The 24851-nt window shown below is 38.2% G+C and overlaps 2 protein-coding genes across 3 annotated transcripts; one reads left to right on the top strand and one right to left on the bottom strand.

The window, feature by feature from the left end:
• The first annotated feature begins 589 nt into the window (after positions 1-589).
• On the top strand, positions 590-4476 carry LOC100889596 (leucine-rich repeat and immunoglobulin-like domain-containing nogo receptor-interacting protein 1). Its single transcript, XM_003730678.3, has 2 exons — positions 590-970; positions 1646-4476. The coding sequence occupies exon 2, from the start codon at positions 1653-1655 to the stop codon at positions 3570-3572; it is 1920 nt and encodes a 639-aa protein (XP_003730726.2). The 5' UTR covers positions 590-970; positions 1646-1652; the 3' UTR covers positions 3573-4476.
• Positions 4477-4719: 243 nt separating this feature from the next.
• LOC100889665 lies at positions 4720-24603 on the bottom strand. 2 transcript variants are annotated; one of them, XM_030987281.1, is made up of 8 exons: positions 23628-24603; positions 14910-15069; positions 14180-14319; positions 12814-12999; positions 12053-12169; positions 10963-11049; positions 9471-9627; positions 4720-6393 (listed from the first exon to the last, which is right to left on the bottom strand). In XM_030987281.1, the coding sequence occupies exons 1-8, from the start codon at positions 23832-23834 to the stop codon at positions 6197-6199; spliced, it is 1251 nt and encodes a 416-aa protein (XP_030843141.1). In that variant the 5' UTR covers positions 23835-24603; the 3' UTR covers positions 4720-6196. The 2 variants fall into 2 exon arrangements, with proteins under 2 accessions (XP_030843141.1, XP_030843142.1); XM_030987282.1 differs by lacking the exon at positions 12053-12169.
• Between the last annotated feature and the right edge of the window lie 248 nt (positions 24604-24851).

The following is a 24851-nucleotide window of genomic DNA, read 5'->3' as shown; positions in this document are numbered from 1 at the left end:
ACCCGGCCCCCCCCCCCCCCACTCCGTGAACGGAGGTATACCATGCGTGTTCCCAAACTCTCCGGCTCGTAACAAAAGAAAAAGGTCTACCCGTATTGACTTTACACACCGGACTTTTGCTGAAGGGGGGGGGGGAGGGTCGCTGGCGCGCCCATTGGCCCCCACCTAAGAAAATAACCTGGCGCCTCCCCCGTTTACTCGTTAACGAATATGTTAGAAAATGTTTATTCGCCAGGATAGACCACATTTACTAGTAGGTGTTCCTAATGGCAACGTGTTCGAATGTGTATGTACTTATTAATAACATAATTGTGTATAGTACCACCATCTGGTGGGTATTGTAATCTTAGCCCTGCTTTTATTTGTAGATCGCATTCTGACGGGTATTTCATGCATTGGTAACATTAATAGTTGCTACTGACGACCCGAGAGATTGATTGAGGCTTACCCGACATAACAATAAGTAGAATTTCAAAGAAATCTTATCATATGTAACAGGTGGACTTAAGAGAATCTTTCCCGGGGGATCCGGGAAGAAGCATCCATTCACCTTGAATCACATGACTCATGTTACACTAAACTGCTAAAGTGGTAAAACGAGCAGATTTTAAAGCACGTAAATATTGATCGACCGGACTTTGGACTTTGCCTATTAATCAAACCACGAACGTTTCCGCGGTTCCTAGCTAACCGCGTGTCCTGCCAAAGATATCGCTTATCTATTTGCGATCTACAAATACAAATATTGTTATGATATTAATGAGCGAAGGCCTTTTCCGAAACATTTGCCATCGCAGTGCATTAGATTAGTCTACATACTGTGTTACAGCCAATCACGTTTATTGTCTATTATTGAGGAAGTCATCGAGGAGCTTTTGTAATAAACAGACCAAAGGAGCAGCTAAATAGGTAGTCCCTCACGCCTGAAGTCATATTTTATTTTTGTCTGCAGCCTACATCCTAAGTCCAAGTAAGTGATTACATTGTAATCTGGTAGGAGGGTTTTGATTTTGCCTATTGCTTGTGTACGTAGCTTTGATAAGCTTAATTCACTACAGGGTGTTTTCCGCCTGTAATAAACCACATCTTACATTGGATGGTGGCTTATCATTATAGGCCTATATTTATGTATTATATAAGTACATGTATCAATAATTATAGGCATATATTTTGACTCTTTAAGTATACAGGTCTAGATAAACAGAGGAGGGGGGGGGGGGTAGATTTACCAAGGTTGCCGGCATTACTATATAGTTATAGGACAATTCCAGAAGATGAAAAAATTGAATATTTCTAACAAAACAAAATAGCTGCATAGTTGAACTATAGTTCAAAATTTATTTTCTTTAGACTTCAATACAAATTATGTGTAATTAAATTATGATGTTTGGATTGACATTTTTTCATGTTCGGGAGTGGGGGGGGGGGGGGGGTGACACCTTACTCGAACTTTTTTAACAGATGGATACTAATGGTTTCTTTTAAAATTTGTGGCCGTGACTTTAAACTCGGTGGAACACTGAAAACAATATTTTACCGTTGCAAAATTAGACCAATTTTGTGACCCCCCCCCCCCATACGTTCTAAGAATCGTGATTGCGCCAATGATTATTTAACTTATGGTTTTCTTTTATTCTATACGCAGGAGAACAATGGACGGTCCTGTAAGAGGTATACTGATGGCATGCATCTTCTTCAAATTCATTATATCTGCTTCTCCGTGTCCACCTAGATGTCAGTGTGACACCAACCAGATGGTCTCATGTGCCGGAAGTAATCAAACGGTCATACCGGGTGACCTCCAAAACTCGACAAGATTCCTATACCTTGAGAGGAACAATATTGAACTCATCCGAGAGAATACTTTCTCAAGCTTACACCATCTTGAAGAACTTGTCCTTGCGCAGAACAAACTTTACGAAATAGAGAGTGGAGCTTTCACCGGGTTGTCCAATTTGGACAAACTCTTCTTGGAGGAGAATTCGATTACAATATTGCCTCCAGGGATCTTTGCTCCATTGGTCAGGCTGACCGAGCTCCACCTAGGTGGCAATCGCTTCCCGGTGATTCCTCGAAACCTGTTTGGGTCGATGCCTTCGCTTGAACGCTTGTTTGTTGAAGGTAACCAAGTGAATCTAACCATCGAGTCCGAAGCTTTTGATGGACTAGGAAACCTGATGGAACTGTCGCTTCGGTCAAGTCGGATCCAGAGGCTTTCACATGGCATGTTTAGTGGTCTCCTGAATCTAGCCCGCCTAGATCTCAGCTTAAATACCTTTGGTTCTTTCACAACGGACGTCAGGAAAGATCTGCAACACCTTAAAGGTAAGCGAGACTCCCACACGGAGCTGACGACGCTTGCAGAGGGGACCTTTGCGGATCTCAAAAGCCTCGTCGACCTGAACATGAGCTCGTGCTCTTTGAAAGCCATCAACAGAAATATCTTCAAGGGTTTAACTTCACTCAAACAACTGTACCTTTCGGTGAATCAATTGCGTGGTATAGATGAGGGAACCTTCTGCGAATCACTGAATCTGGTACTACTTGAACTTGATGGAAACCCACTAGAGAATCTTGAAGCCGGTTCATTTAGGTGTCTGTACCGGCTTGGTTATTTGAATCTTAACCATACTGAATTTAATCGCATTGGAGAGGGGTTTTTCAAAGAGCTAAATGAACTGGCCGTGATCTCCCTGAGCAGTAGCGGTATTGTTGAAATAGCCGGCGATGCTTTCCAGAATAAATCTAGACTGACTCGGATAGATCTGAATGACAATGGCATAAAGAGTTTCAACACAAGTCTCTTCGATGGAACTCGTAATATCAGAACGCTCCGCTTACAGAATAATCAAATCAAAAGCTTGCCAGAGGATATCTTTAACGGTGTTTCTGGTCCTCTGAATCTGTCACTGAAGGGGAACCCCTTGGTCTGTGATTGTCAACTAGATTGGATCCCAGGGTGGTTGGTGAGGAATGGAGGAACTCTGGACAGGTGCGAATGTGATCAGCCACCTGCCCTTCACGGAATCCATCTCGATCGTGTCCCCTATGATGATTTCCACTGCACACCATACATAGTCAACGATCTTCCACACATCTACAACGCAACACCGGGAGACAAACGGTTCGAGATAGTCTGTCCTGTTAGTGGCAAACCGCCCCCTACGATTACGTGGACGGTCCCGAATGGAGAAACAATGTCTAAGAAAACGGTCCCTGAGTACCCAAACGGCTTGTATCGCGTCCGTGAAAACGACACCCTCGTCATCAGGGATATATCATCAGCAGTTGAGGGGGAGTTTACATGTGAGGCCAGGAATAATCTGGGACATATATCCGTGCAGATTGAGGTGCAGGTCGTTCAGATATCCAACAGCTGGATGACAGCTTTCCTTGTCGTGATGATAGTCCTCTTCGTCAGCTGTGCTATCTGTCTCCTGGTGACCTTCCTTGCGCCATGGCGGCGTCGGAGGCGCAGAAGAGAGCTAACTCGGACACCAGCTCGTAGAGTTGATCCGCGCTACGGTCCACTTAGCCCCATAGCTGAAGGCAATGAAACCGATGAACTATGATGAATCAACTGTAATATTCAAATAGATTGTATTATGTTTGTATTGTAACTCCTTCAAAAAAAAATTCTCCTTAAAGACTAAACACGCTCGAAATGACTGGAGCAAGAAGGACTGTATATACAACCATGTTTAAGAAAACGTACGTGTTATTAATGTTTGCATTTGATTGGCTGTGCGTGAGTTTGTTTTTGAATTTTGTCACCTTTTATTGACAACAATTTATATGAAACAGGGGCCCTGGGTGTAAAGGAACCAGATTCCCATGAGCCCCTTGGTCCGCCCCTGGATGTCAACATGTTCGCTGAAATATCAAGCCTAGAAATTGCAGTAACAACTATACTAGTTTAGAACCAGTATCACGTAGCTTGTGATAAATATTATGTACTTCTGTCAGATTTTGTTCTTCCAACTAGAAACCCAAGTTGTCACTAAAGGCGATTCCGTATTCGACCCTTCCCCCAAAAATGTTTTAAAATCTTCTAGCCTATCAAACATGTCACTTTTATAATACTGCCATATTAAGTCCATGTCTAATCTCTACCAATTTTTGGTTTGTTTTGATAAACCGTGTCAAATACAGAAACGCCCTATTTCTAATCAGTAAACAAAAGACCGCATTTCCATTTAATTTGTAAAATGTCCTCGTTTAGGCGAATCAAAGTAAGTGAACCATACTAAATGTACCACGAAAATACTCACACAATACGCATACACAGTGCTAAACTATGACTCATTAAAGATCTGAGCTGTATTTACATTGCTCTATTTTATTGATATTATGCACATAAATCACATATTGCCTCGTTTCTGGTATTATCTTAGTACAATAACAATAAATCCTCATAATACACTATGAATATGACGGACAAAGAAAGAGGACAAAAAATACAGTTCCTCATTCTACCCTCAACAATTGCCGTGGTAGACAAAGGAACATCTCTTCACTGCTATTATGTAAAAATGTGTAGAACAGGTGTCACATGCATATTCACCTGTTCTACACGCTTTTACATAATAGCCGTTAAGGGATGTTCCTTTGTCTACCACAGCAATTGTTGAAGGTAGAATGAGGAACTGTATATTTTGTCCTCTTTCTTTGTCCGTCATATTCATAGTGATACACACTGTTTTAACTGTACATAGAGAAAGACTAGAGGGCGCAATTTAATAGAAGATGGACCCAAATGTACATTAGTTGATTCAAATTTTTACAATTAGAGTAAATTTACAGGATTATTTGGAAAAATATTCACACACTTTCTGAAAGTATAAAATACCAAAAAAAAATATTAAAATTGTTTTAGAACGGATACATGTGGTTTTCTGATTTTGTTGGTACAGATAAAAGGAATACATGATTTTGTGATATGTGGTTTGTGTTTTGTTTCTTTTCATGCAAAAGGAAATTAAATGTTGTGATTTTACTTTTATTAATAATGGTATTAATTGTGTTACTGTTCTTTGTCGTAGTAATTTAAGGTCGAATAACAGCAACGTTATGTAAGGTGGAGAACAACCAATGAAATTCAAGATCTTATTGAAAATCCCAACTTTTCTACACGAATATTAAAAAGTATATGAATGAAATTAAGAATCTGCAAGAAAATCATGATAAAACAACGTAAATCATCCGTAATAATATAAACCAATGTAAATTAACTCGAATTGAATTATTGTAACTGTCTATTTGAACTCGAAACTGGATGTATCAACAAAATGTCATAAATAAGATATATTTTCACCAGTAAGGTCACTTCAGCTAGTTTGATAAGTTGTCAATTCTACACAGTATTGGGGGAGGGGGAGGGGGTGGGGATGGGAATGGGATAGCTGCGGCCCGCTATCATACCTGTGGAGAGAAGGAAAAAGAGGTTCCCGGAGGAAAATGAACCGAAGATAACTTTGTACTTTTACCTCGCACCCCCCTCCCCCCCCCCCCCCCCCCAATATTTTAGAGTCTTGCGAGGGCGACATGGATTCCCGAAATTTTGTTCTTGTACACTATCATTTTTATTATTGTTATTCTTTCTTTGAAAAAATGAGAATCATATTTGTTTGGATTTTAATCAGTAACATTCTGAATTTAAATTTGTTCCTTAGGAAACTTGACCACCCCTTCAGACGATCATTGATCCGCCCCTGATATAGGCTTTGATAAAATGTAAACACACTGGTCTCTGGACGAATTCAGCATTTATTCAATTCAAACCGTCCTTGGATCTACCATAGTATGTACTCCTTTTTATTTCTTTGACATGAAGCTGACATAAAGCAAGCAATATTTTATGAGTTCATCTCAAAATACTTCAAAATGTGTACATGACATATAGTATACCGAAATATCCATCATTGATAAATTATATAGATCTTGCGAAATATTAACGTAAGGCACTCTAATGAAAGACAATATAGGACGTCATATGGGCTTGACATTTCATCCACCAAATCTACTGATATCCGCGGATGTCAAATAAATCGACGGATAACCGTTCGTTTCCCTCAAATATCACGAAAAAGTGTCTGCTGAGAGTCAGAAGGCATTATCTAATAAAACTTTATAAAGAGTTAACGCCCTTATGACTCTCAGTAGGTGAAATAAAATATTATGCACTTTTGTGACATCATCAGCCGACGCCACTGAGGGACCTCTCGGCCAGCCGATCGAGAGGGAAAGGTTTGGGTTGTTGTCTGCTACTGCTGAGAGAGAACTGAGGCCAGCTGAAAGGCCGGCTAGGGAGATACCGCCGTGATCGAGTCCGTCTTCGAACCGGTGGGGTCGTCAGGTTATCCGTTGTGTCGGTTCGCTTCCTGGCACCATACACTGATTTAAAAAAAAAGAATTACACAAGATAATATAAAGGTATGAACTAGGTAATGGATATAAATCTATACTATATATTCCTTCTACTGTACTAACCCTCTGACATGCAAAAAATCCTGAAAAAATTCTCAAACCACGAAGATATATATGGTTTTCTTTGCAGGCGTCGATGTATGACACCCTCTAACAGTGATAACAGTAAATTCTCCCAACCATTTTTGAATTTTACCAACCGTTTTCCATGAAAAAAGACATAAAACAGGCTATTAAAAATCTGTCATCACTTAAATGTCTGGAATGGAATGTAGAGCCTTTTTATTGCTTTGTGAGATTTTCCATTCACATAAAATGTAATTAAATTGTAATAGTATAGTTGGGAGGAATTTTTGGGAGAATTAAGGAATCGATGAGATAAGTTTTTCCCAATTTGTACCATGAATAATGGTCCGTTTTCACTCAAATTTTAAGAATATCTTTAATTGTACATCTAGCATTGAAGTCACTACCTTAGCAACCCTATCTCTCATCTGAACAATGTTACCAAGTCCCTTTAAGGGACAGGAGCCCCTTTTCATTTCCTACTAAAACATCGTGCCCTAACTCCCCCATACAATTTAGAGAGAGAGAGAGAGAGAGAGAGAGAGAAAGAGAGAGATAGAGAGAGAGAGGGAGGGGGTGATAACGGTTTCTTGCAAAGAAGCAGAACATGAGAGAAGCAGGTCAGTGGAAGTTTGAGAAAATAAGAAAGTTGTGAATTTATAAAGTTGCGACCAATCAAATACAAATTTGCAGCTCTATGACGTATCTTGCAAGCTCCCCCTCAACTAACAAGCTCCTCTGAACTAAAAAAAAATCAGAATTTTCATTTTCCCTAAAGAAAAAAAAATGCACCCTAAATAAAGTCATTGCAAATACTTTTCTATGCAATCCCTGTATTGAAAAAAATCAAATCGTCATCAATAACGAAGAAAATGAAAGTTGATAAAATTGTATTTACGGAGAAAATTGAACAATTTAAAGGAAACCAAAACCTTCATACTAAGTTACTTTTATTGTAAAGTTTAAAAGATTTTAAGAAAATCAGTGAAAATTTGAACAAAATCGGGCAAGGAATAAGAAAGTTAGATGGTTGGTTCTTCGTTTAGATGGCGCTCTTCAATCTCAAAGATTATTTGCGCCAGTCAATTTCGTGTATAGCTTTGGCGTGGGCTTCGGAAATCAAGCCCACGAGCGACTTTCCTTGGTGAAATGAAATTAATAGTGATATGGTTTTATATAAAAATAAAAAAAAAAATAAAAAAAAAAAAAAAAAAAAAAAGCTGCAATATTAAAATTGCATAAAATGCACATAAAAGGCGAGATGGGAGTTAGTTGCAATTGTTCATGGAAAAACCGCAAATACTTCATTTTATATATTATTACAGGATCGACATAAGTTAAGGGGATCCCTGATAGCTTTAAAAGCTATCTAAAACGATTAGTATCGTATATGTAACCCAATAATTCACGAGTAAAAATTGGGTTAGACATCAATAATTGTTTCAGATTGGGGTTGTTCAATTTAATCCTTTCTTTTAAGAGACGTCTATCTTTGTCGTATTTTGTACAATAGAAAATAAAATGTTTAATTGTTTCATCTTCTTGACAAACTTCACAAAGACCAGTATCGTGTTGGTTAATTTGAAAAAGGTAATAATTTAAACTACAGTTACCTACTCTTAGTTGTTGTATCAAGCATTCTTCTCTGCGAGATAGGCCTTGTCTATGTATGGGCTTTGAAACGTCGCTATGCAAAGCATATAAAAATCTACCGTGTTCTGCATTGTCCCATTCTGCTTGCCATAATTTGTTATAATGGATCAAACGAGAGGCTGCCAATTCACTTCTTGTATTTGGTATAACTATGTCTATACACCTTTTCATGGCTCCTTTTTTGGCAGCCCGATCTACGATCTCATTGCCCCTAATATCGCAATGTGACGGAATCCATTCAAAAGCAACACAAACATCCTTAAACTGCAAAATATTAATTATGGATAAAATTTCATTTACAATAGCACATCTAATAAAGTATGAATCAATCATTTGTAAAGCTGACAAAGCGTCGCTAAAAATTACCACCGAAGAGGATTCAATAAATGTATTAATCCACTCTAGTGCCATTAGTATGGCCACTAGTTCTGCTCTCATAATACAGATATGGGCTTTTTGAGCTTTTTGAAATGAGCTTTTTGAAATGACTAGTCACTAGAGGGCGGTATTCAATTTGATGACATCATCTGTGAACAACTCTCCATGCCTTTTGTACATAACATTTCACAATTTTTTTGTTTTCTTCGTATTTATTTGTGTTCTAGATCCGACTTCATAACATGTGAAGTAGAATATCATTTTGCATTCTATATCTTGCTTTCAGGGGAGTACATTATCTCAATCACAAGAAAGAAGGAAAAACATGAAATTTGATGTACAAAAGGCATGGAGAGTTGTCCACAGATGATGTCATCAAATTGAATACCGCCCTCTAGTGACTAGTAATTTTAAAAAGCTCTTACTTCCTCATTCCTTGCCCGATTTTGTTCAAATTTTCACTGATATTTTTCAAATATCTTAAACTTTGCAATAAACTGTAATTTAGTATGAAGGTTTTGGTTTCCTTTAAGAGGAGCTGACAAGATACTTAAAGGGATCGTTTAACAATGTTAAATCTGAGATGCATGGCCCTGCGTGTTATCAGTGTCTGTGATATGGTGCAATATTGTAGCCCTAAACACATTGTGCTTCAAAATGACCATGAATGCATCCAAAAAAGTAAAAATCTTTGAGTGACCGGTTTTGCCATACTCATTTCCCCCAATAGACTGCAGTGCTATAAAAACCGTTAAGAAAACGAATTTTTAAATTTCGATTTTCAATCATAAATATGATAATCAGACAGGCGATCGGCTTGTAAAAGTCACGGGTTCCTGACTGACCTAAAGGTTTATAATTATCATGGCAGTATAAGCTAAATCCAGGATTTTGTTTCAGAATCTGAGACAAAGTTATCCAATCCCTTTAACAGATTTCTTACGTACCTTTCTCTCCGAGTCCATGACCAAAGTTCATAGTGAGATGAACACAGACGACGACCAGAAAGACCCGGATGATGAGACCCAGTATACCACAGACAATGATACATGTAGGCAGAAGCTTGTCAGCTTTGGTCGGCCATTCCTCCCATCGCATCGATAACTAAGGGAATACCAAACAAGCGAACCAAGAATTTACACTAATGGTAACGCCAGGAATATACGATGATAACTACATTGTTGCCAAAAAAAATTGGATAATTTTTTGTTGACCTCTTATCATGAAGTGACTGTTAAAATATGATGTGTTCTTAATAGACAGAGTTTATATCCTCTCAGAACACTATTAAGTAACCTAGAAATTCATGGAGATTGGTCAATAAAGTTCCGAGAAACTTATCTATCGAGAATAAACCATAATCGTCACAATCATAATTATCATGAAAAGAGGTTAGAAAAATATTCCAACTTTATGGGCAACACTGTATATAGGGATTAGCTTATCGGCTTTGATTGTCCATTGCTGAAATCACATGGAACGCAAAACACCCTCCCCCCCCCCCCCCCAAAAAAAAAAAAAAAACTAAAAAAAAAAAAAAAAAAAAAAAAACTATCAGTTTCCATATGAAAATGTTTAGTTCCTTTGTTTGCAGTTGTGTGTCAATGCACAGGGGGCGTTGAGTCCTTTGGTTGCATCCCTTTCAATGAAAGTCAAAGTTTGGCCCCTGGAGGCACCCCTTTAATTCTATTTCCTGAATACGCCATCGATTTTGGGGTAGAGAAATGTCTTCGTTACCCCCCAAAATACACACTACAATAAGAGCGATGATTGACGACACTCCCTCGCTGCCGTTTTAATAAAAACACTCTAAACATGATATTGCACCAATTGTAAATAAAAGTTACTTTCTAACAATAAAAGACATTCAATTAAGCATTTAGTGAGAAAGGCATTAGCTGTGAAAGTATTACTATTGACCTCATTGCACCCACCCTCTCCATAACAATAACAAAACAACAATAACAACAGCGATTACACAACAACATCATCAACATCATTATCAACATCATCATCATCATGATCATCATGAACATCATAATCATCATCAACAACATCATCAACAACTTCAACATCATAACAAAAATATCATCATCTAAAACTTCATGATCATCATGAGCATCATTATCATCATCCTCATCAACATCATCATCGTCATCAAAATCATCAACAACAACATGATCATCATCAACAACTTCATGATCATGATCATCATCATCATCATCGTCAACAACCTCATGATTATCATCATCAGTAACATCATCAACAACAACATCATCATCAACAACATCATCATCATCATCATCATCATCAACAACATCATCATCATCATCCTCATCATCATCATCATCATCAGTAACATCATCAACAACATCATCGTCAAAAACAACAACAACAAAACAACAATATTTCCAGATATTGATTATAAAGGCTTCTTACGTCGATGAACTTGTAGGTGATGAAGGCGGGTAAAATCCAACCCGTCGCGAGAAAGAGCACAACCAATATTCTATTTTCAAATCGTAACTGCAAAAGAATAAGAAAACACGAAATATAATAAAGAGATGGTTAATAATAATAATAACGGTGGTGGCTTCTTATATAGCGCACATGTCCGTCACGTTGTGACGCTCCTGGCGCTGCCCCGATTATTACCCTGGCTTTAGCAAGGCAGCCACTACGGCGCTCTAGCATTTCAAGGAATTAATTCCTGCCAGGTACCCATTTACATCACCTGGGTTGAGTGTGGCAAATGCAGATCAATGCCTTGCCAAAGGACATTAGAATACCAAGTTCAAAGTGCCATAATACTCGACTCTTTTCATAGTGTGCATCTGAACGGAAAAACAAGACATTCGAAGACGATGTAATGCTTTTCTTGACGACCAGAAAGTTTGTCTGAGGCTTGCCTGACCTACCTACAACTAGTCTAAGGATGACGTATTCAATTCAGAGATGAACATTTTGTTGTTGCTATCATTGGTAAACATATACAAAGCGTGTAGATCAGGGACTCTAAATTTAATGGGGGGGGGGGACGCCCATTCATTGTTTATGCCAACAGGGATAGAAATGGGCCGTTTCATAAAACTTGTTACCAATGACAAATGCTAAATTGCTATGACAAATTTGCTCTAAGCCAATGAGATGCCACGATTTCAGCTTATAACAGTAGCTTGTTAATTGTTATTGTTATCAAGTTTTATGAAACAGGGTCCTGGGGAGTGTTTCACAGAGACTAATATCGTCTTTAAGTTGGACTTAACTATGGCAAGCCGTTCATGCCACTAGTTCCCTTTAACCATTCCTGGCATTGGCTTCTTAAGGAACGTACAATTTGTGGTCCCAAATCTACAGAACTTACCTTTGTTGATAGTTCATTGTTGAAGGAAAAAATATTATCTAAAGATCATAATTGAGAGACCAATGGTGAGAGCGGCCAGTGGCATAAATGGCCTGCCATAGTTAAGTCCAACTTAAAGTCGATCTTAGTCTTTGTGAAACACCCCCCTGGTCTATATATACTCACTGCCAGAAAGCCGAGAATGTTCCACATTAATCCTAGAGGCAGTCCCAGACTTAGGACGATCTTCTCAAAACCATTTATGTTGATCCCGTCATCGAGGACGAGGATGACCATGCTGGTCTTTTAAAAGAAATTGAGTGAAAGAAAGTTAAACGAAATTGAGTGAAAGAATTGTAATGATATTAAAGTCAAAACAAGCTTTTGATCCTGTAACTTTTATGTGAATTGGAGATGTGACCCCACAGAGTAATAATGATAAAGATTTTAAGTCATGTTTGAAGGTTAGGAAATCATGTTGTGCTTTTTACAGTTGTTACATGCAATTCATAACAAAACGGACAGCTAAAGATGAATTAAAAACACTGATTCGCCGCCTCAATGAGTACAACCAGGGTGACAGAATTCACTATGAAGGCGGAGATGGGCGGACTACACAGAACGGACGGGCTGACAAGTTTCACATGCATTTCAAAGCAAACACAAAATTGTCAGAAATTAATCGGGCATTCAGAATCTAAAATGTTCTGACAAGGGACGGGATGTAATAAACATATATACTTTGCCAAAAAAAAATATTATTGAGTTATTTATTTTGAGTGACATTTTTGAGCGAAATTTATTAAGCGACAAAAAAAAAAAAAACGTTTCCTCACACCCTAATCCCCCACACCCCGATCCCCCCTTTGAACGCCCCATGCAGCGGCGATCGGGAACCAGTTTGATATGAAAGAGAGAAATTAATGGAAAAATGTATACATCCTTACCTCTAGCTGTAAGTCAACTTTTAATAGATCAACAAAAAGGTACATATTCCCGCACAGGTCCTGTAGGTAAAGATTGGCGCCCACGGTTCTGAAGATAAGATTCTTGGCTCGCTTGTATTTCACTCCCATAGTGATACTGTAACCAATTTGGAACGGGAAGAATATGCAGACGATTATCAGGCGAGCCTGTAGAATAAAACAAAGAAAAATAATATTAAAGTCACTTCGTTATTACTGAATTATCTCAATCGATGCGTTGTGGTCGAGTGGTCTCATTTATCAGTCACCCGGTTGTGGAACAAAGGGTTTATGGTTCGAGACCCAACCGCGGCACCTACGTTCTTTGCCACCCGACTCTAAACCACGAGTGAACGTGTACCGGTGAGGATCGTCAAAAGCCACTGTGACGTATGGCAATACCCTAAATGCATGCACATGGTAGGAAGGCGCTCTAAGGAGTGGAGATGGTGCACATTTGTGTTCATTTTAGAGTGGATGTTCTAATAATTATAATCATGATCATTATGTCTGTTGCAACCGATTTCTTTCGGGTTATATTATATTACAAGTTTGGTCGCCCATGAAGGTTCCTTTCCTGAGGCCGCCATCACGTTCAAGCTATTATGGCGGTCTCCTAAATGTTTCAATATTGAAATGATTGGTCACCTATGTGTTTTTCAAAGGTATAATTATTTAATCGATTTATGTCATGATATGATTATATATGTATTTTGACTTTTGTTAACAATAATATGGATCGAAAATAATATCGCAAAAATAGTAATATTCGTTTTTCTCGCAATGTATGGTCAAAAGATCACGACGTTTCGTGCGCCGCTGCAACACTTCGTCAAACGTATATCGCTAGCGATATTATTTTCGATACTACATCCGCAATGAGTCATATTTTTAGCAATATATATGTACCTAGTTTGTTTATTACTTTTTATTATGTTGAAAAATGAAGAAATCAAATCAAATTAACAAACAAACAAGTGTAATCCAGTGAAATCTAGTGATCAGCGGTAATCTCACACCTTGTCTGTGCATTTGAGTATCAACGTAATGTGTCATATAAACGTAAACTACCATCAATATGATATCGGTATTAATATCAAGAGAACTACAAAAACAATTATCGCACAAGATCAATGAGTTTCAATTCGCACGTAAGTGTGCACCATATCCACTCCTGTTAGCATTTGTACTGTACACATGCATTTACGCAGGGTATAAATTTGCTTGTAAATTCGGCAAAATTTCATCCAACATTCCTCATTTAAGATACTCCAGCGAAGTCCCCACTCAGGGCAGGACCCCTTCGTGAAATACAACCTTTCTAAAAGAGCATAATCGCTCTACTCACCAACTCAACCGAATCATCTGATGTTTCTAAGAAGTTTGTGATACAGTAGACGAAAATGACAGACATACTGAAGGCAAAGACGAAGAGCTCGTAGGCGTGCTCGCCCAGGACTCCATTGACCACGTAGAATAAACAGAACACTAGAAAAGAAGAAGAAAAACGTGAACAATCTTAGAACTGACATCGGCATATCGAAAATAACGTGAACAAGAACATGACATGGACTATGAATTAAGCCTCAATTTGTGAATTTACATTTCCCTTGTATCTGTTACCCAGAGCGAGCAAGAAAATGTTTAAACCTGTCATTATATCAGAAAAAAATATGCCTCACAAAAGTCAGTGTATGGATGTCAAGACAATGGGCAGATACTGGGGGAGGTGGGAAGGGTTGCGGCATCCCCCTTCGATACAAGAGAGAGAGAGAGAGAGAGAGAGAGAGAGAGAGAAAGGGAGAAAGAGAGAGAGAAAAAAAAAAGAGAGAAAGAGAGAGAAAGAGAGAGAGAGAGAGAGAGAGAGAGAAAGAGAGAAAAAGATCAAGGGAGGGGGGGGGGGGTCTCTTTGGTAAAAGGGGCCCGTCTCTCCCCCCTCCTCCTTAGGACCGGCGGAATTCTCGCCTGAACATTTTTTTTTTTGGGGGGGGGAGTTCACTTTATGCTCATTGCGTAATATATACATGTATGTTTTAATGGATATGAAATAAAAGAACTTGAACTTCCGATCTACTCACATATATTAATAAGAAGTAAGATGGCGAATGTGAAATCATCTGAAGCCGCCTCTACGATGGCCACTCGGTCAGCGGTCAATCCAAGGGTGGCTAAAATGGTCAGTAGACAGGTGGTCAAAAAAATCTTCTCTTCACGATTCAGCTTTGAAAACTTCCGGTACTGCAATAGATGATAGGAACAGGTTGATTAATATTGATGATAATAAGTAATAATGATGCTTATTAAAATGATGATATGCTACTACTACAGTGTACTACTACTACTACTTCTACTACTACTACTACTACTACTACAACTAATACTACTACTACTACTTCTACTGCTATACTACTTCTTCTACTACTAATACTACTATCATAATTACTACTACTACTACTATCATAATTACTACTACTACTACTACTACCATAATTACTACTACTACTACTACTACTACCACTACTACAACTACTACTACTACTACTACTACTACTACTACTACTACTGCCACTACTACTATTACCACTAATACTACTACTACTACTACTACTACTACTACTACTACTACTACTACTACTACTAATAATAATACTAATACTAATACTAATACTAATACACTCCTTCTTATACTACTAATACACTACTGCTACTACTACTACTGTTCTACCACTATTAGTACTGCCTATATTGACACAAATAATCAAATTCATTTGTAATATTGCTACTGACTTTTGGATACAAAAATATGTGTAGTATATATATATATATGGATGAATTATCACATTTCCCCTGATTCATATCATCACTTGCTACTTTTCAATTTCCACTTCAATTTTTTATAAAATTAGTATTTATATTATCAAACGGAACTGTAGAAAGATATATTTTACAATCATTATCATTCGCAGATCGTTGTCATTGAGAAAACGACCGTCCTTGACGTCTATCAATTGGATAGTTTCCTTATTAATTTGAGGAGGTGGAGGCAGGAGGGTTCTTTCAAGGGGTTTTCCCTCGCGGTGAGTAAAAGGACGAGACACTTCTATATTAAGACACACATAGCTCGCGGCCGGACTTGGTAATTAGCACCACACTATAATGTTTGTTGGCAAACTACGGTAATTTGTCCAGACGGGCACATTACAAGACATCAATGTATTTGAAGGCAGATGTTTAAATAGCGCACGAATGACACATACTAACTATTCATAGTGTATTGATAATTTGTACATGACACCCCCCCCCCTCCCTCACACTGAGGCTTAATAGGGGGAACAGTACTGTTAGTTACAATAAAATGATTTACAAACAAAAGTTCTGTAGTAGTGCTGTATATTAAACTCAGCATTATAATTCTAAACATAAAAACACACGTAGGCGAAACATTTTCATGATGAGGGGGAGGGGGGGGGGGGGTGATGCCTTTTGCCCGAATATTTACGCTTTCTTCCTAACTTACACATTCCCAGTGGTACTAGGGGGCTGCTGCACCATACCACCCCTTCCCTACCTCATACATCCTTGAAAATACAGCACCAAATCGATTAATTGTTAATTTACAATATGGTTCATAATTTATGGGTGATAAGGAGTCATTTTATATGTTGTATTAGACGAACAATTCCATTTTGCAGGCCACAGGAATTTGTTATTAAAGGGGATTGCCATAAGCCCATATAATGATACAAAGACACAAACAGTATTCAATGAAAAGAATAAGAATAATTTGAAGTAAATATTAACATATAATATTCATAATCATTATGAAATATAGACTAATAACATCACAAACTTAAAAACATTTTATGCATGTTCTCCAACGAGTAAAAGTAGCTTGCCGGCTTGGATCTATACCCCCTTACGTAATCATTCATGTATTCGATACGGAAGGGTTGAGGTAAAATTATGAAGAGAGCATGAGGGCTAAACATTCATAAAAGCAAATATTTGCATAGTCATTGTGAGTTAAAGTGCTAGTAAAGATTTACTTAAAGGAAGTGGAACCTGACGAGACTACGTGTCTTTCCCATGGCCTGACTCGGGGCCAATCGGGTACGACTCGACCGCAGTAATCACGTTCATGCAACATACGCGAAACCGAAGCGTGATGAGAACTTCGGTCTGTTTCGCGAACGCTGACCATGCAGAGATTAAGTCGCTGACTACCGTTAATCAAGTCCATTCCTTTACGTGCAGTTGTCCAAAATAAGACGTAGATGGCGTTAACCAGTATTTGCCAAGCTACACTCCCTTTAAACATGGCCTTTCAAACGACGGGGGCGTACGCCGGCTTCATCCTGTATGCTGGATACACCACATTCATAATGTTATAGCTCAACGGATAGAGCCAAACGAGGAATAAGAGACAGTGCAGATTCAGGATATCCACATTTCCTTTAATCCATCTTGACTTATTAATCGTTTCAGAAGCGACGACACATTACATCATCTACATTGAGAATGTGTGTTTGATATAAGCAAGAAATTCCCCTCATAATTTTATATTTGTGCAATTAAGTCATGAAGTTGGGCGTATGTAAGAAGTCGCGTACATCATAATCTTGATTTCGAACTAAACGAATAAATATGGAAGCTTAAAAGTGCCATTCAGATGATCATATGACAAGATCCAAGATCTTATCATGTCGACATCTTTTAGAACAGATGACCAGATGACAAGATCTAGGATCTCATCATGTCGACATTTCTTAGAACAGATGATTAGATGACAAGATCTAGGATCTCATCATGTCGACATCCTTTAGAAGAGATAATAAGATGACAAGATCCCGGATCTCTTCATGTCCACATCCTTTAGAAGAGATGATCAGATGACAAGATCCCGGATCTCACCATGTCGACATCCTTCAAAACAGATGATCAGATGACAAGATCTAGGATCTCATCATGTCAACATCCTTCAAAACAGATGATCAGATGACAAGATCTAGGATCTCATCATGTCGACATCCTTTAGAAGAGATAATAAGATGACGAGATCCCGGTTCTCTTCATGTCCACATCCTTTAGAACAGATGATCAGATGACAAGATCTAGGATCTCATCATGTCGACATCCTTTAGAACAGATGATCACATGACAAGATCTAGGATCTCATCATGTCGACATCCTTTAGAACAGATTATCAGATGACAAGATCCCGGATCACATCATGTCGACATCCTTCAAAACAGATAATCAGATGACAAGATTTAGGATCTCATCATGTCGACATCTTTTAGAAGAGATGATCAGATGCAGTGCCATGCGCTATAGCTAGTGCATTATTGCATGCATGCGCACGTGCACGATGTGCGCGCATGTTCGTTTTCAAACATCAGATCTCGACATGATGTGATCTTGGATCTTGTCATCTGGTCATCTGTCCTGAAGGATGTCGACATGATGTGATCTTGGACCTTGTCATCTGATCATCTGTTCTAAAGGATATCGACATGATGAGATCCGGGATCTTGTCATCTGACCATCTATTCTGAAGGATGTGGACATGATGAGATCCGGGATCTTGTCATCTGATCATCTCTTCTAAAGGATGTCGACATGATGAGATCCTAGATCTTGTCATCTGATCATCTGTTCTAAAAGGATGTCGACATGATGAGATCCTAGATCTTGTCATCAGATCATCTGTTTTGAAGGATGTCGACATGATGAGATCCTAGATCTTGTCATCTGATTATCTGTTTTGAAGGATGTTGACATGATGAGATCATATAGATCTTGTCATCTGATTATCTGTTTTGAAGGATGTTGACATGATGAGATCATATAGATCTTGTCATCAGATCATCTGTTTTGAAGGATGTCGACATGATGAGATCCTAGATCTTGACATCTGATCATCTTTTGTACAGTATGTCGACATGATGAGATGAATTATCTCGACATCTGGGTGGCACTTTTAAGCTGCCATAAATAAAGGAAATCATACACACACTAATTAAGCTGCGTCGAGACTTCAAGGTAAAATTCAGAATAAAAATAGAACAGAGAATTTATTATTATTCAAAATGAGTAAGACAAAGCGAAGACAAAGCGAGATGTTTTAGAAATGTATTTCCACCGCGACTGCATCCTAATGATAAACCTTCATGATTTGTTATGGAGTTAAGTAAGCTAAACACAAACTAGGATCATTTGAAAATTTAGCAAGTCAATGTGTTATGAAATTCGTGTGCAATTCAAACAAATATATGATTAAGAATTTGTAGCCGTATGAGGGTAGATTTTTTTTTAGCCCAAAGCCTCAACAAAAGCCCATTCATTTGCTCACGAAACGTTTCTCTTTTAAAAAAAGAAAAGTCATCAATGATTATGTGTTGGAGTGCCATTAGCGTCACGTCGTGACGGATTGTGTGCCATATAAGATTATTGTCATCATTATAAAAAGTGTAGAATAATGTCAGATAATTTATGCACCATCATTGTGAAATTTTCAAGTATGGTGACGATTTGGCGTTCTCAAAAATAATTAAAAAAAAAAAACAATAATAAAAGCATTTAGGCCCCAAATTTGACAGTATTGTCACGGTTGCTTTCAGTCTTTGGCCTGTATTTAAAAAGATAATCATACTTATGGTTTTGGTTCCTGTGAAAACCCACGAAAAAACACCCAACTTTAGATACTGATAGTCATTAGAATAACCTTGACCCATAGTAAAGTTTATTTTCAAATAGTTAATCCAAAGTAATACTTAGTCAAAACGAAACAAACTTCACAAACGTGGGATTTACTATTTAAAAATAAACTTTACTGTAATCCGTGAATGAAATAGACTTTTTATCTTTGTCTAGGGTTATAGGTCAGATGGCATCTAGGAACCTGATCACGTTACCGATGTAAATTTCTTCGAAAAAATGAAACCTGCTATTTTAAGTGATAGAGAGGGTTTTACTACATGATCTTCATAAACCTGAAACCGTCATTGCGACCTTGGATGAAATATTACTCATTTTTGCGGCTTTAAGGGAGCTCCCTTTCCGAAGAAAAAGTTCGCACAAACTTGGCACAGCCTTCATAGGGTATGTTTATGCTCAACTTTTTCTGGCCAGAATCAGGCATCTGTTACGCGTTTAGTTCAAAACACGGTTGCGTCCTTTCTCATTTTTGTAGAATCACTGAAAAACGGCGATCACGATCGCCGATCGTAAACTCACAAAAAGGTGCGTTTACGATCGGCGATGCTGCAAAATCGGCGATTCTGGGAAGCATAAACGCACAATCATTTTGTAAACGCGTTTAAACGGGGTCAACGCACTCACCTCTAGTGGGTCTACGTAGCATGCGCAGTGCAGGTTTGCGAATCCACCTGCAAGGCCACCCAGCCAGATTTGCCTGGAGGAGCCAGAGAAGTGAGCATTAACAGTACACCGTGGATCTGCGATTACGATGAGCGTTTACGATGAGCGTTTACGATGAGCGTTTACGATCGCTCATTCTACCTTCAAAATCAAGCATAAACGCACCCTTAGAAGGTGGAACCACATGTGTTCATAATTCTCATCTGGATTATGCTGTTTTCACTGATTGGATGACCTATAGGGAACTGGTTGATATTTTGCGCTACAAAAAGTTTGAACAACACATTTATGCACATTATTTAACGTTTCTTGCATTGTATACTATTGTGTGAAAACTATTGGCATTATATTGTAAGATAGGTATAATAATAATAACATTACAAAAAGTATTGAAAATAATGGTGCTAATAATGTTAGTAATAACAATTTTTACAGAACAAGAATAACGGTGAAGCTGCTACCGGTAATAATAGTAGTATAGTAGTGGTATAGTAGTGGTGGTAGAAGTGGTATTAGTGGCGGTGGTAGTGGTGGTAGTAGTAGTAGTACTACTACTAGTAGTAGTAGTAGTAGCAGCAGCAGTACAGTGAAACCTGTCTATAAAGACCACCCAAGGGAGACAAGAAAACTGGTCTGTATAGGCAGATGGTCTTTATGTACAGGGTCCTTTATTACATGTTTCAATGAGAAACCATTTTCAAGGGAAACAAAAAATGTGGTCTTTGTAGACAGGTGGTCAATAAAGCAGGATTTAATGTATTAGTAGTAGGAGTAGTAGTAGTACGTAGTAGTAGTAGGAGTAGTAGTAGTAGTAGTAGTAGTAGTAGTAGGAGGAGTAGTAGTAGTAGTAGTAGTAGTAGTAGTAGTTGTTGTAGTACAAGGACCTTTTTCAGATATATTTCATTTTAATCTTGATCATTAGTAATTGTGATTTTTAGCACATGAGCATCCATAAATCATGATGACGACTGAAAACCATACCCTAAGCTATCTCAGATACCTTTATCTCCATCAGGGTTTGATATACTATTATACTTAGCAGCTGACAAAGACAGAGGAAGATGGGCTTAGCTACAGACAATAAAGAACAGGGTAAATCTATTTTGGTAGATCCCGGTTGTGGTAGCGAGAAATTAATCGTTCACTGCCTTGTCGCTTGTTAGAAACCAAACCGAAGCAATAATCATAACCTCTGGGTATCATTATTCATCTAATTCATGTTACTGCATATATTTTTAAAAATCACCGAGAATAAATCATTTTCGTATTTTCAAACCCTATTTTTTATTTTTTAAATAATATATGATAATGAAGATGATTGTGTCATCATGATGAAACAACAATCTTCATGAACTACAAAAGTAAAATTTAAATCCTAAAAAACGAAGAAACTATGTAAACTATTATATTTTACTGTGCTGCAAGAGGTTCTAGGCCCCGTCTTATAAATAGTTGCGATTGATCCGAATCAGTCGTAAATCCTCCAATCAGTCGTAAGTTTGCAGTCCCCTTTCTCTTATGTACAAAGTTGCGATTGATATCAACTCTTTTTAAGACGGGCCCCTGTTGTGCTTAAAATGAAAAGTTTTAACATTTAAAAATATATTCGAATGTATTTAACGATGGTGATTTCCTAATTCCTATAGGGGTAAGATATTACCATCGAATAGTGTATGAATACTGATATGATCAGTGTAATCGAACCAGTCCAATGGTTTTAAGTAATTACTTCCGAAATCCAGAGTCCAACTTTAAAAGTATGTTTTGATGCATGGTAGCATACTATGGCATAAACATGGATTTCCGAGAGACGAAGATATAATGGAAATATAAACAAGATAAAAGTGGCGTGTACATCTTAGGATAAAAACCGGTGTAAGTCCCCAGTTTGAAGGCCTAGGGGAAAATAAATACTTGCAATGGGTCTACAGTACGCGGGGCTGTATATGAGTGCGCCATCCACCCCTACTCCCCCTTTTTTGTAGCAATTAATTCTGGGGAGAGGTGAAAAATAATTTGTGAGCGTTTTCATTGTTATTATGCAAATAATAATAACAATAATAGCTCATATTATTTATATTGCGCCTTATACTTTGTTTCTAGGCGCAGTATTACCCCGGTCATCGGATTCAGGCTTACCCGCACACATTGTATGCACATTCTCCACTCCCTGGGGAGCATTACAAGCACCACTTGCTCATCCAACCACATTAACTTTCGCATCCTAGGTACCGGTTACCCATTTAACACCTGGATGGAGAGTGGCAAATATAGGTTAACATCTTGCCAAAGGAAATTAGTACCGTGTCGGGGATCAAACCACGACCTTCGAATTTCAAGTCAAGTGCTCAAACCACTCGACTTCAACACTTCTACAAACGTGGAAGAATATCAGATAGAAATGTTCCCTGAAAAGCATGGCTCTTCAAATGCCTTCATATTCTAAATATGACATGTAACAGTAATACCTTAAAAATGTGGGCCTCATTTTATGCCATATGTTTGTGTAGTCCCATATATCTTTCTGTGTACAGTGCTTGTTACTTTTACCAAGACTGGGCCAAATTTCTGATCATTTTGATGATTCCAGAACCTTGCAATACACACAAATTCTTATATGCTAGATGATCAACCTTTTCGGATCGATTCTACACCGTTTCTTTCACAATGTGATCGCACGGCCAGAGCTCAACTTTATCAGTGAGCATTGAACTCATCGTGCCATATTCGTATATATCTCAGGGTGACCCACTGTACAAATCTCTTTGGATATTTGAATGGTTTGACTCGTGTATCATATGCCTACACACTGAAACTACATAAGCTCAGTAGAGTCCGACAAATTTCATCAAATGATTGATATATTAGCATGTATCTGATCTATCACCATACACATGTACATGATGTATGCATCAAAATATGATGTGCCATAATTATACAACATAAAAAAAATTGTTGAGATTTTAAGTTTAACAAAAGAAGAAGTAGAAGATGAAGAAGAGGAAGAAGAAGACGGAGAAGAAGGAGAAGAAGCAGAAATATAAGAAGAAGGAAGACGCCTATAAATATTATAATGGGGTTTACAGCTCCATGCAATTATATTACACGCAAGGTATGACAGTAAACCATGTTTTCTAATTTTTGTTAACAGCAACTACAACAAAAGTGCTAGACTGCTAGAGATTACATATCACGGACCGTTTAAACAAAGGGTCTCGTTATTGGTCAAAATAAGTGAACGAATCTAACATAGTTATTATGTAATCAAAGTAAAAAAGAAAAAGAAAAAAAGAAATGCCGATATATAATTTATAACTGTACAAAATGAACAAACCTTCTGAAAAAGGAGTTTTACAATGTTACTAATACATGTAATAATGAAAGTTAACGTTGGAAGAAATAAAAAATAAATTTACCGGTCCGACTAAGGTATCAACTGTAGGTCTATCTCTCTCGACGTCAACACCGAATTCGGCGAAGGTTGAAGGTCTATCATGGTCTTTGAATTCGGTGAAGTAAGGTTTTAAATCCAATCCAAACTCGGCGAAAGTTACTGGTCTTTCTTGTCTTCTATGCGAACCTTCGCCGCCATTTTTAACTCTTCTAGTTTCCACCGCCGCCATTTTGATTCCCCGAATCAACTCGGTAGAGATAGATCTATGTACACGCGCTTTACTTTTGAGTTGAGTCGCCTGCTGCACATGAGAAGGGGGAAAAGTTCACACACGTACGTAGCAAGTTAATGTAGCCCGACTGTGTGTGTATGTGTGTATAGGGATGCATGGCTATACACACAAGCAGGGATGCCTCTCATATCACATGCTTTAGATGCATGCACGGTGCACTAGGAAGAAGAAGAAAAAGTTTGCCCCAGGTTTATGCGGTTATGTTGTATCTATTGGCAAGTCATTGCCACCGCCCCTTGTTCGATTGTGACTTGAAAAGTACCCTCTTCCGCACTGGTCCCCTTCCCCGGTAGTCCCAATTAGCCTCCGTGATCCAGACTCTTTACCCGCAAAAGAGCACCACGGCACACCCGCTAGAAGCTATCACAACGTGTTCTTCGAAAGACAGCGAACAATTGCAAGTCTAATCGTCCAAACTATCAAGATTCGCGTCAAGTTCGTTAAATCTAGTCTTAACCTAAACATCTGAAACCAATCTTGTTATTCTCTTGAATTTTTTTTTTTAACCGGCGTTTTACATATAATTTTAAAGAGTGCCTTTATATCCACCACACTCCAAATCCCACTTTCTGGCAAAGCGTTTGAAATCAGACGGCTGGTGTGAGTTGAGAATCGTCTGTGTATCTTCTAGTAATTAAAAAAGTAAAACAATGTACAGGTCAGTAATAGCTTGATGATAAACTCACGGGTATGCAAGCTAGCCGTGTTGGACTAATCATACCTAATTAGCTTGATTATAATCAATGGCAGATCAAGAGGAAGGGAGTGTGGGGGAGGGGGGGGGGGTGAGGCGTGGGGCAAATGCCCCTGCTAATTCAAACCCGGCATATCTCAAGTACACATCGAGTATAAAAAGACAATACACCCCCACTTGTGCCGCCAGTGGGTAACCTAAAGTCCATTGGCTCCTGAAATGTGAAAACCCTTTTCTTCTTCTTGTGCTTGTCATGAAAC

This window comes from Strongylocentrotus purpuratus, unplaced genomic scaffold (genome assembly GCF_000002235.5).
Source record: "Strongylocentrotus purpuratus isolate Spur 01 unplaced genomic scaffold, Spur_5.0 spur5_scaffold_16, whole genome shotgun sequence".
In the NCBI taxonomy this organism is placed as follows: Eukaryota; Metazoa; Echinodermata; class Echinoidea; order Camarodonta; family Strongylocentrotidae; genus Strongylocentrotus; species Strongylocentrotus purpuratus.
This window is presented reverse-complemented; position numbering and strand designations above follow the sequence as displayed.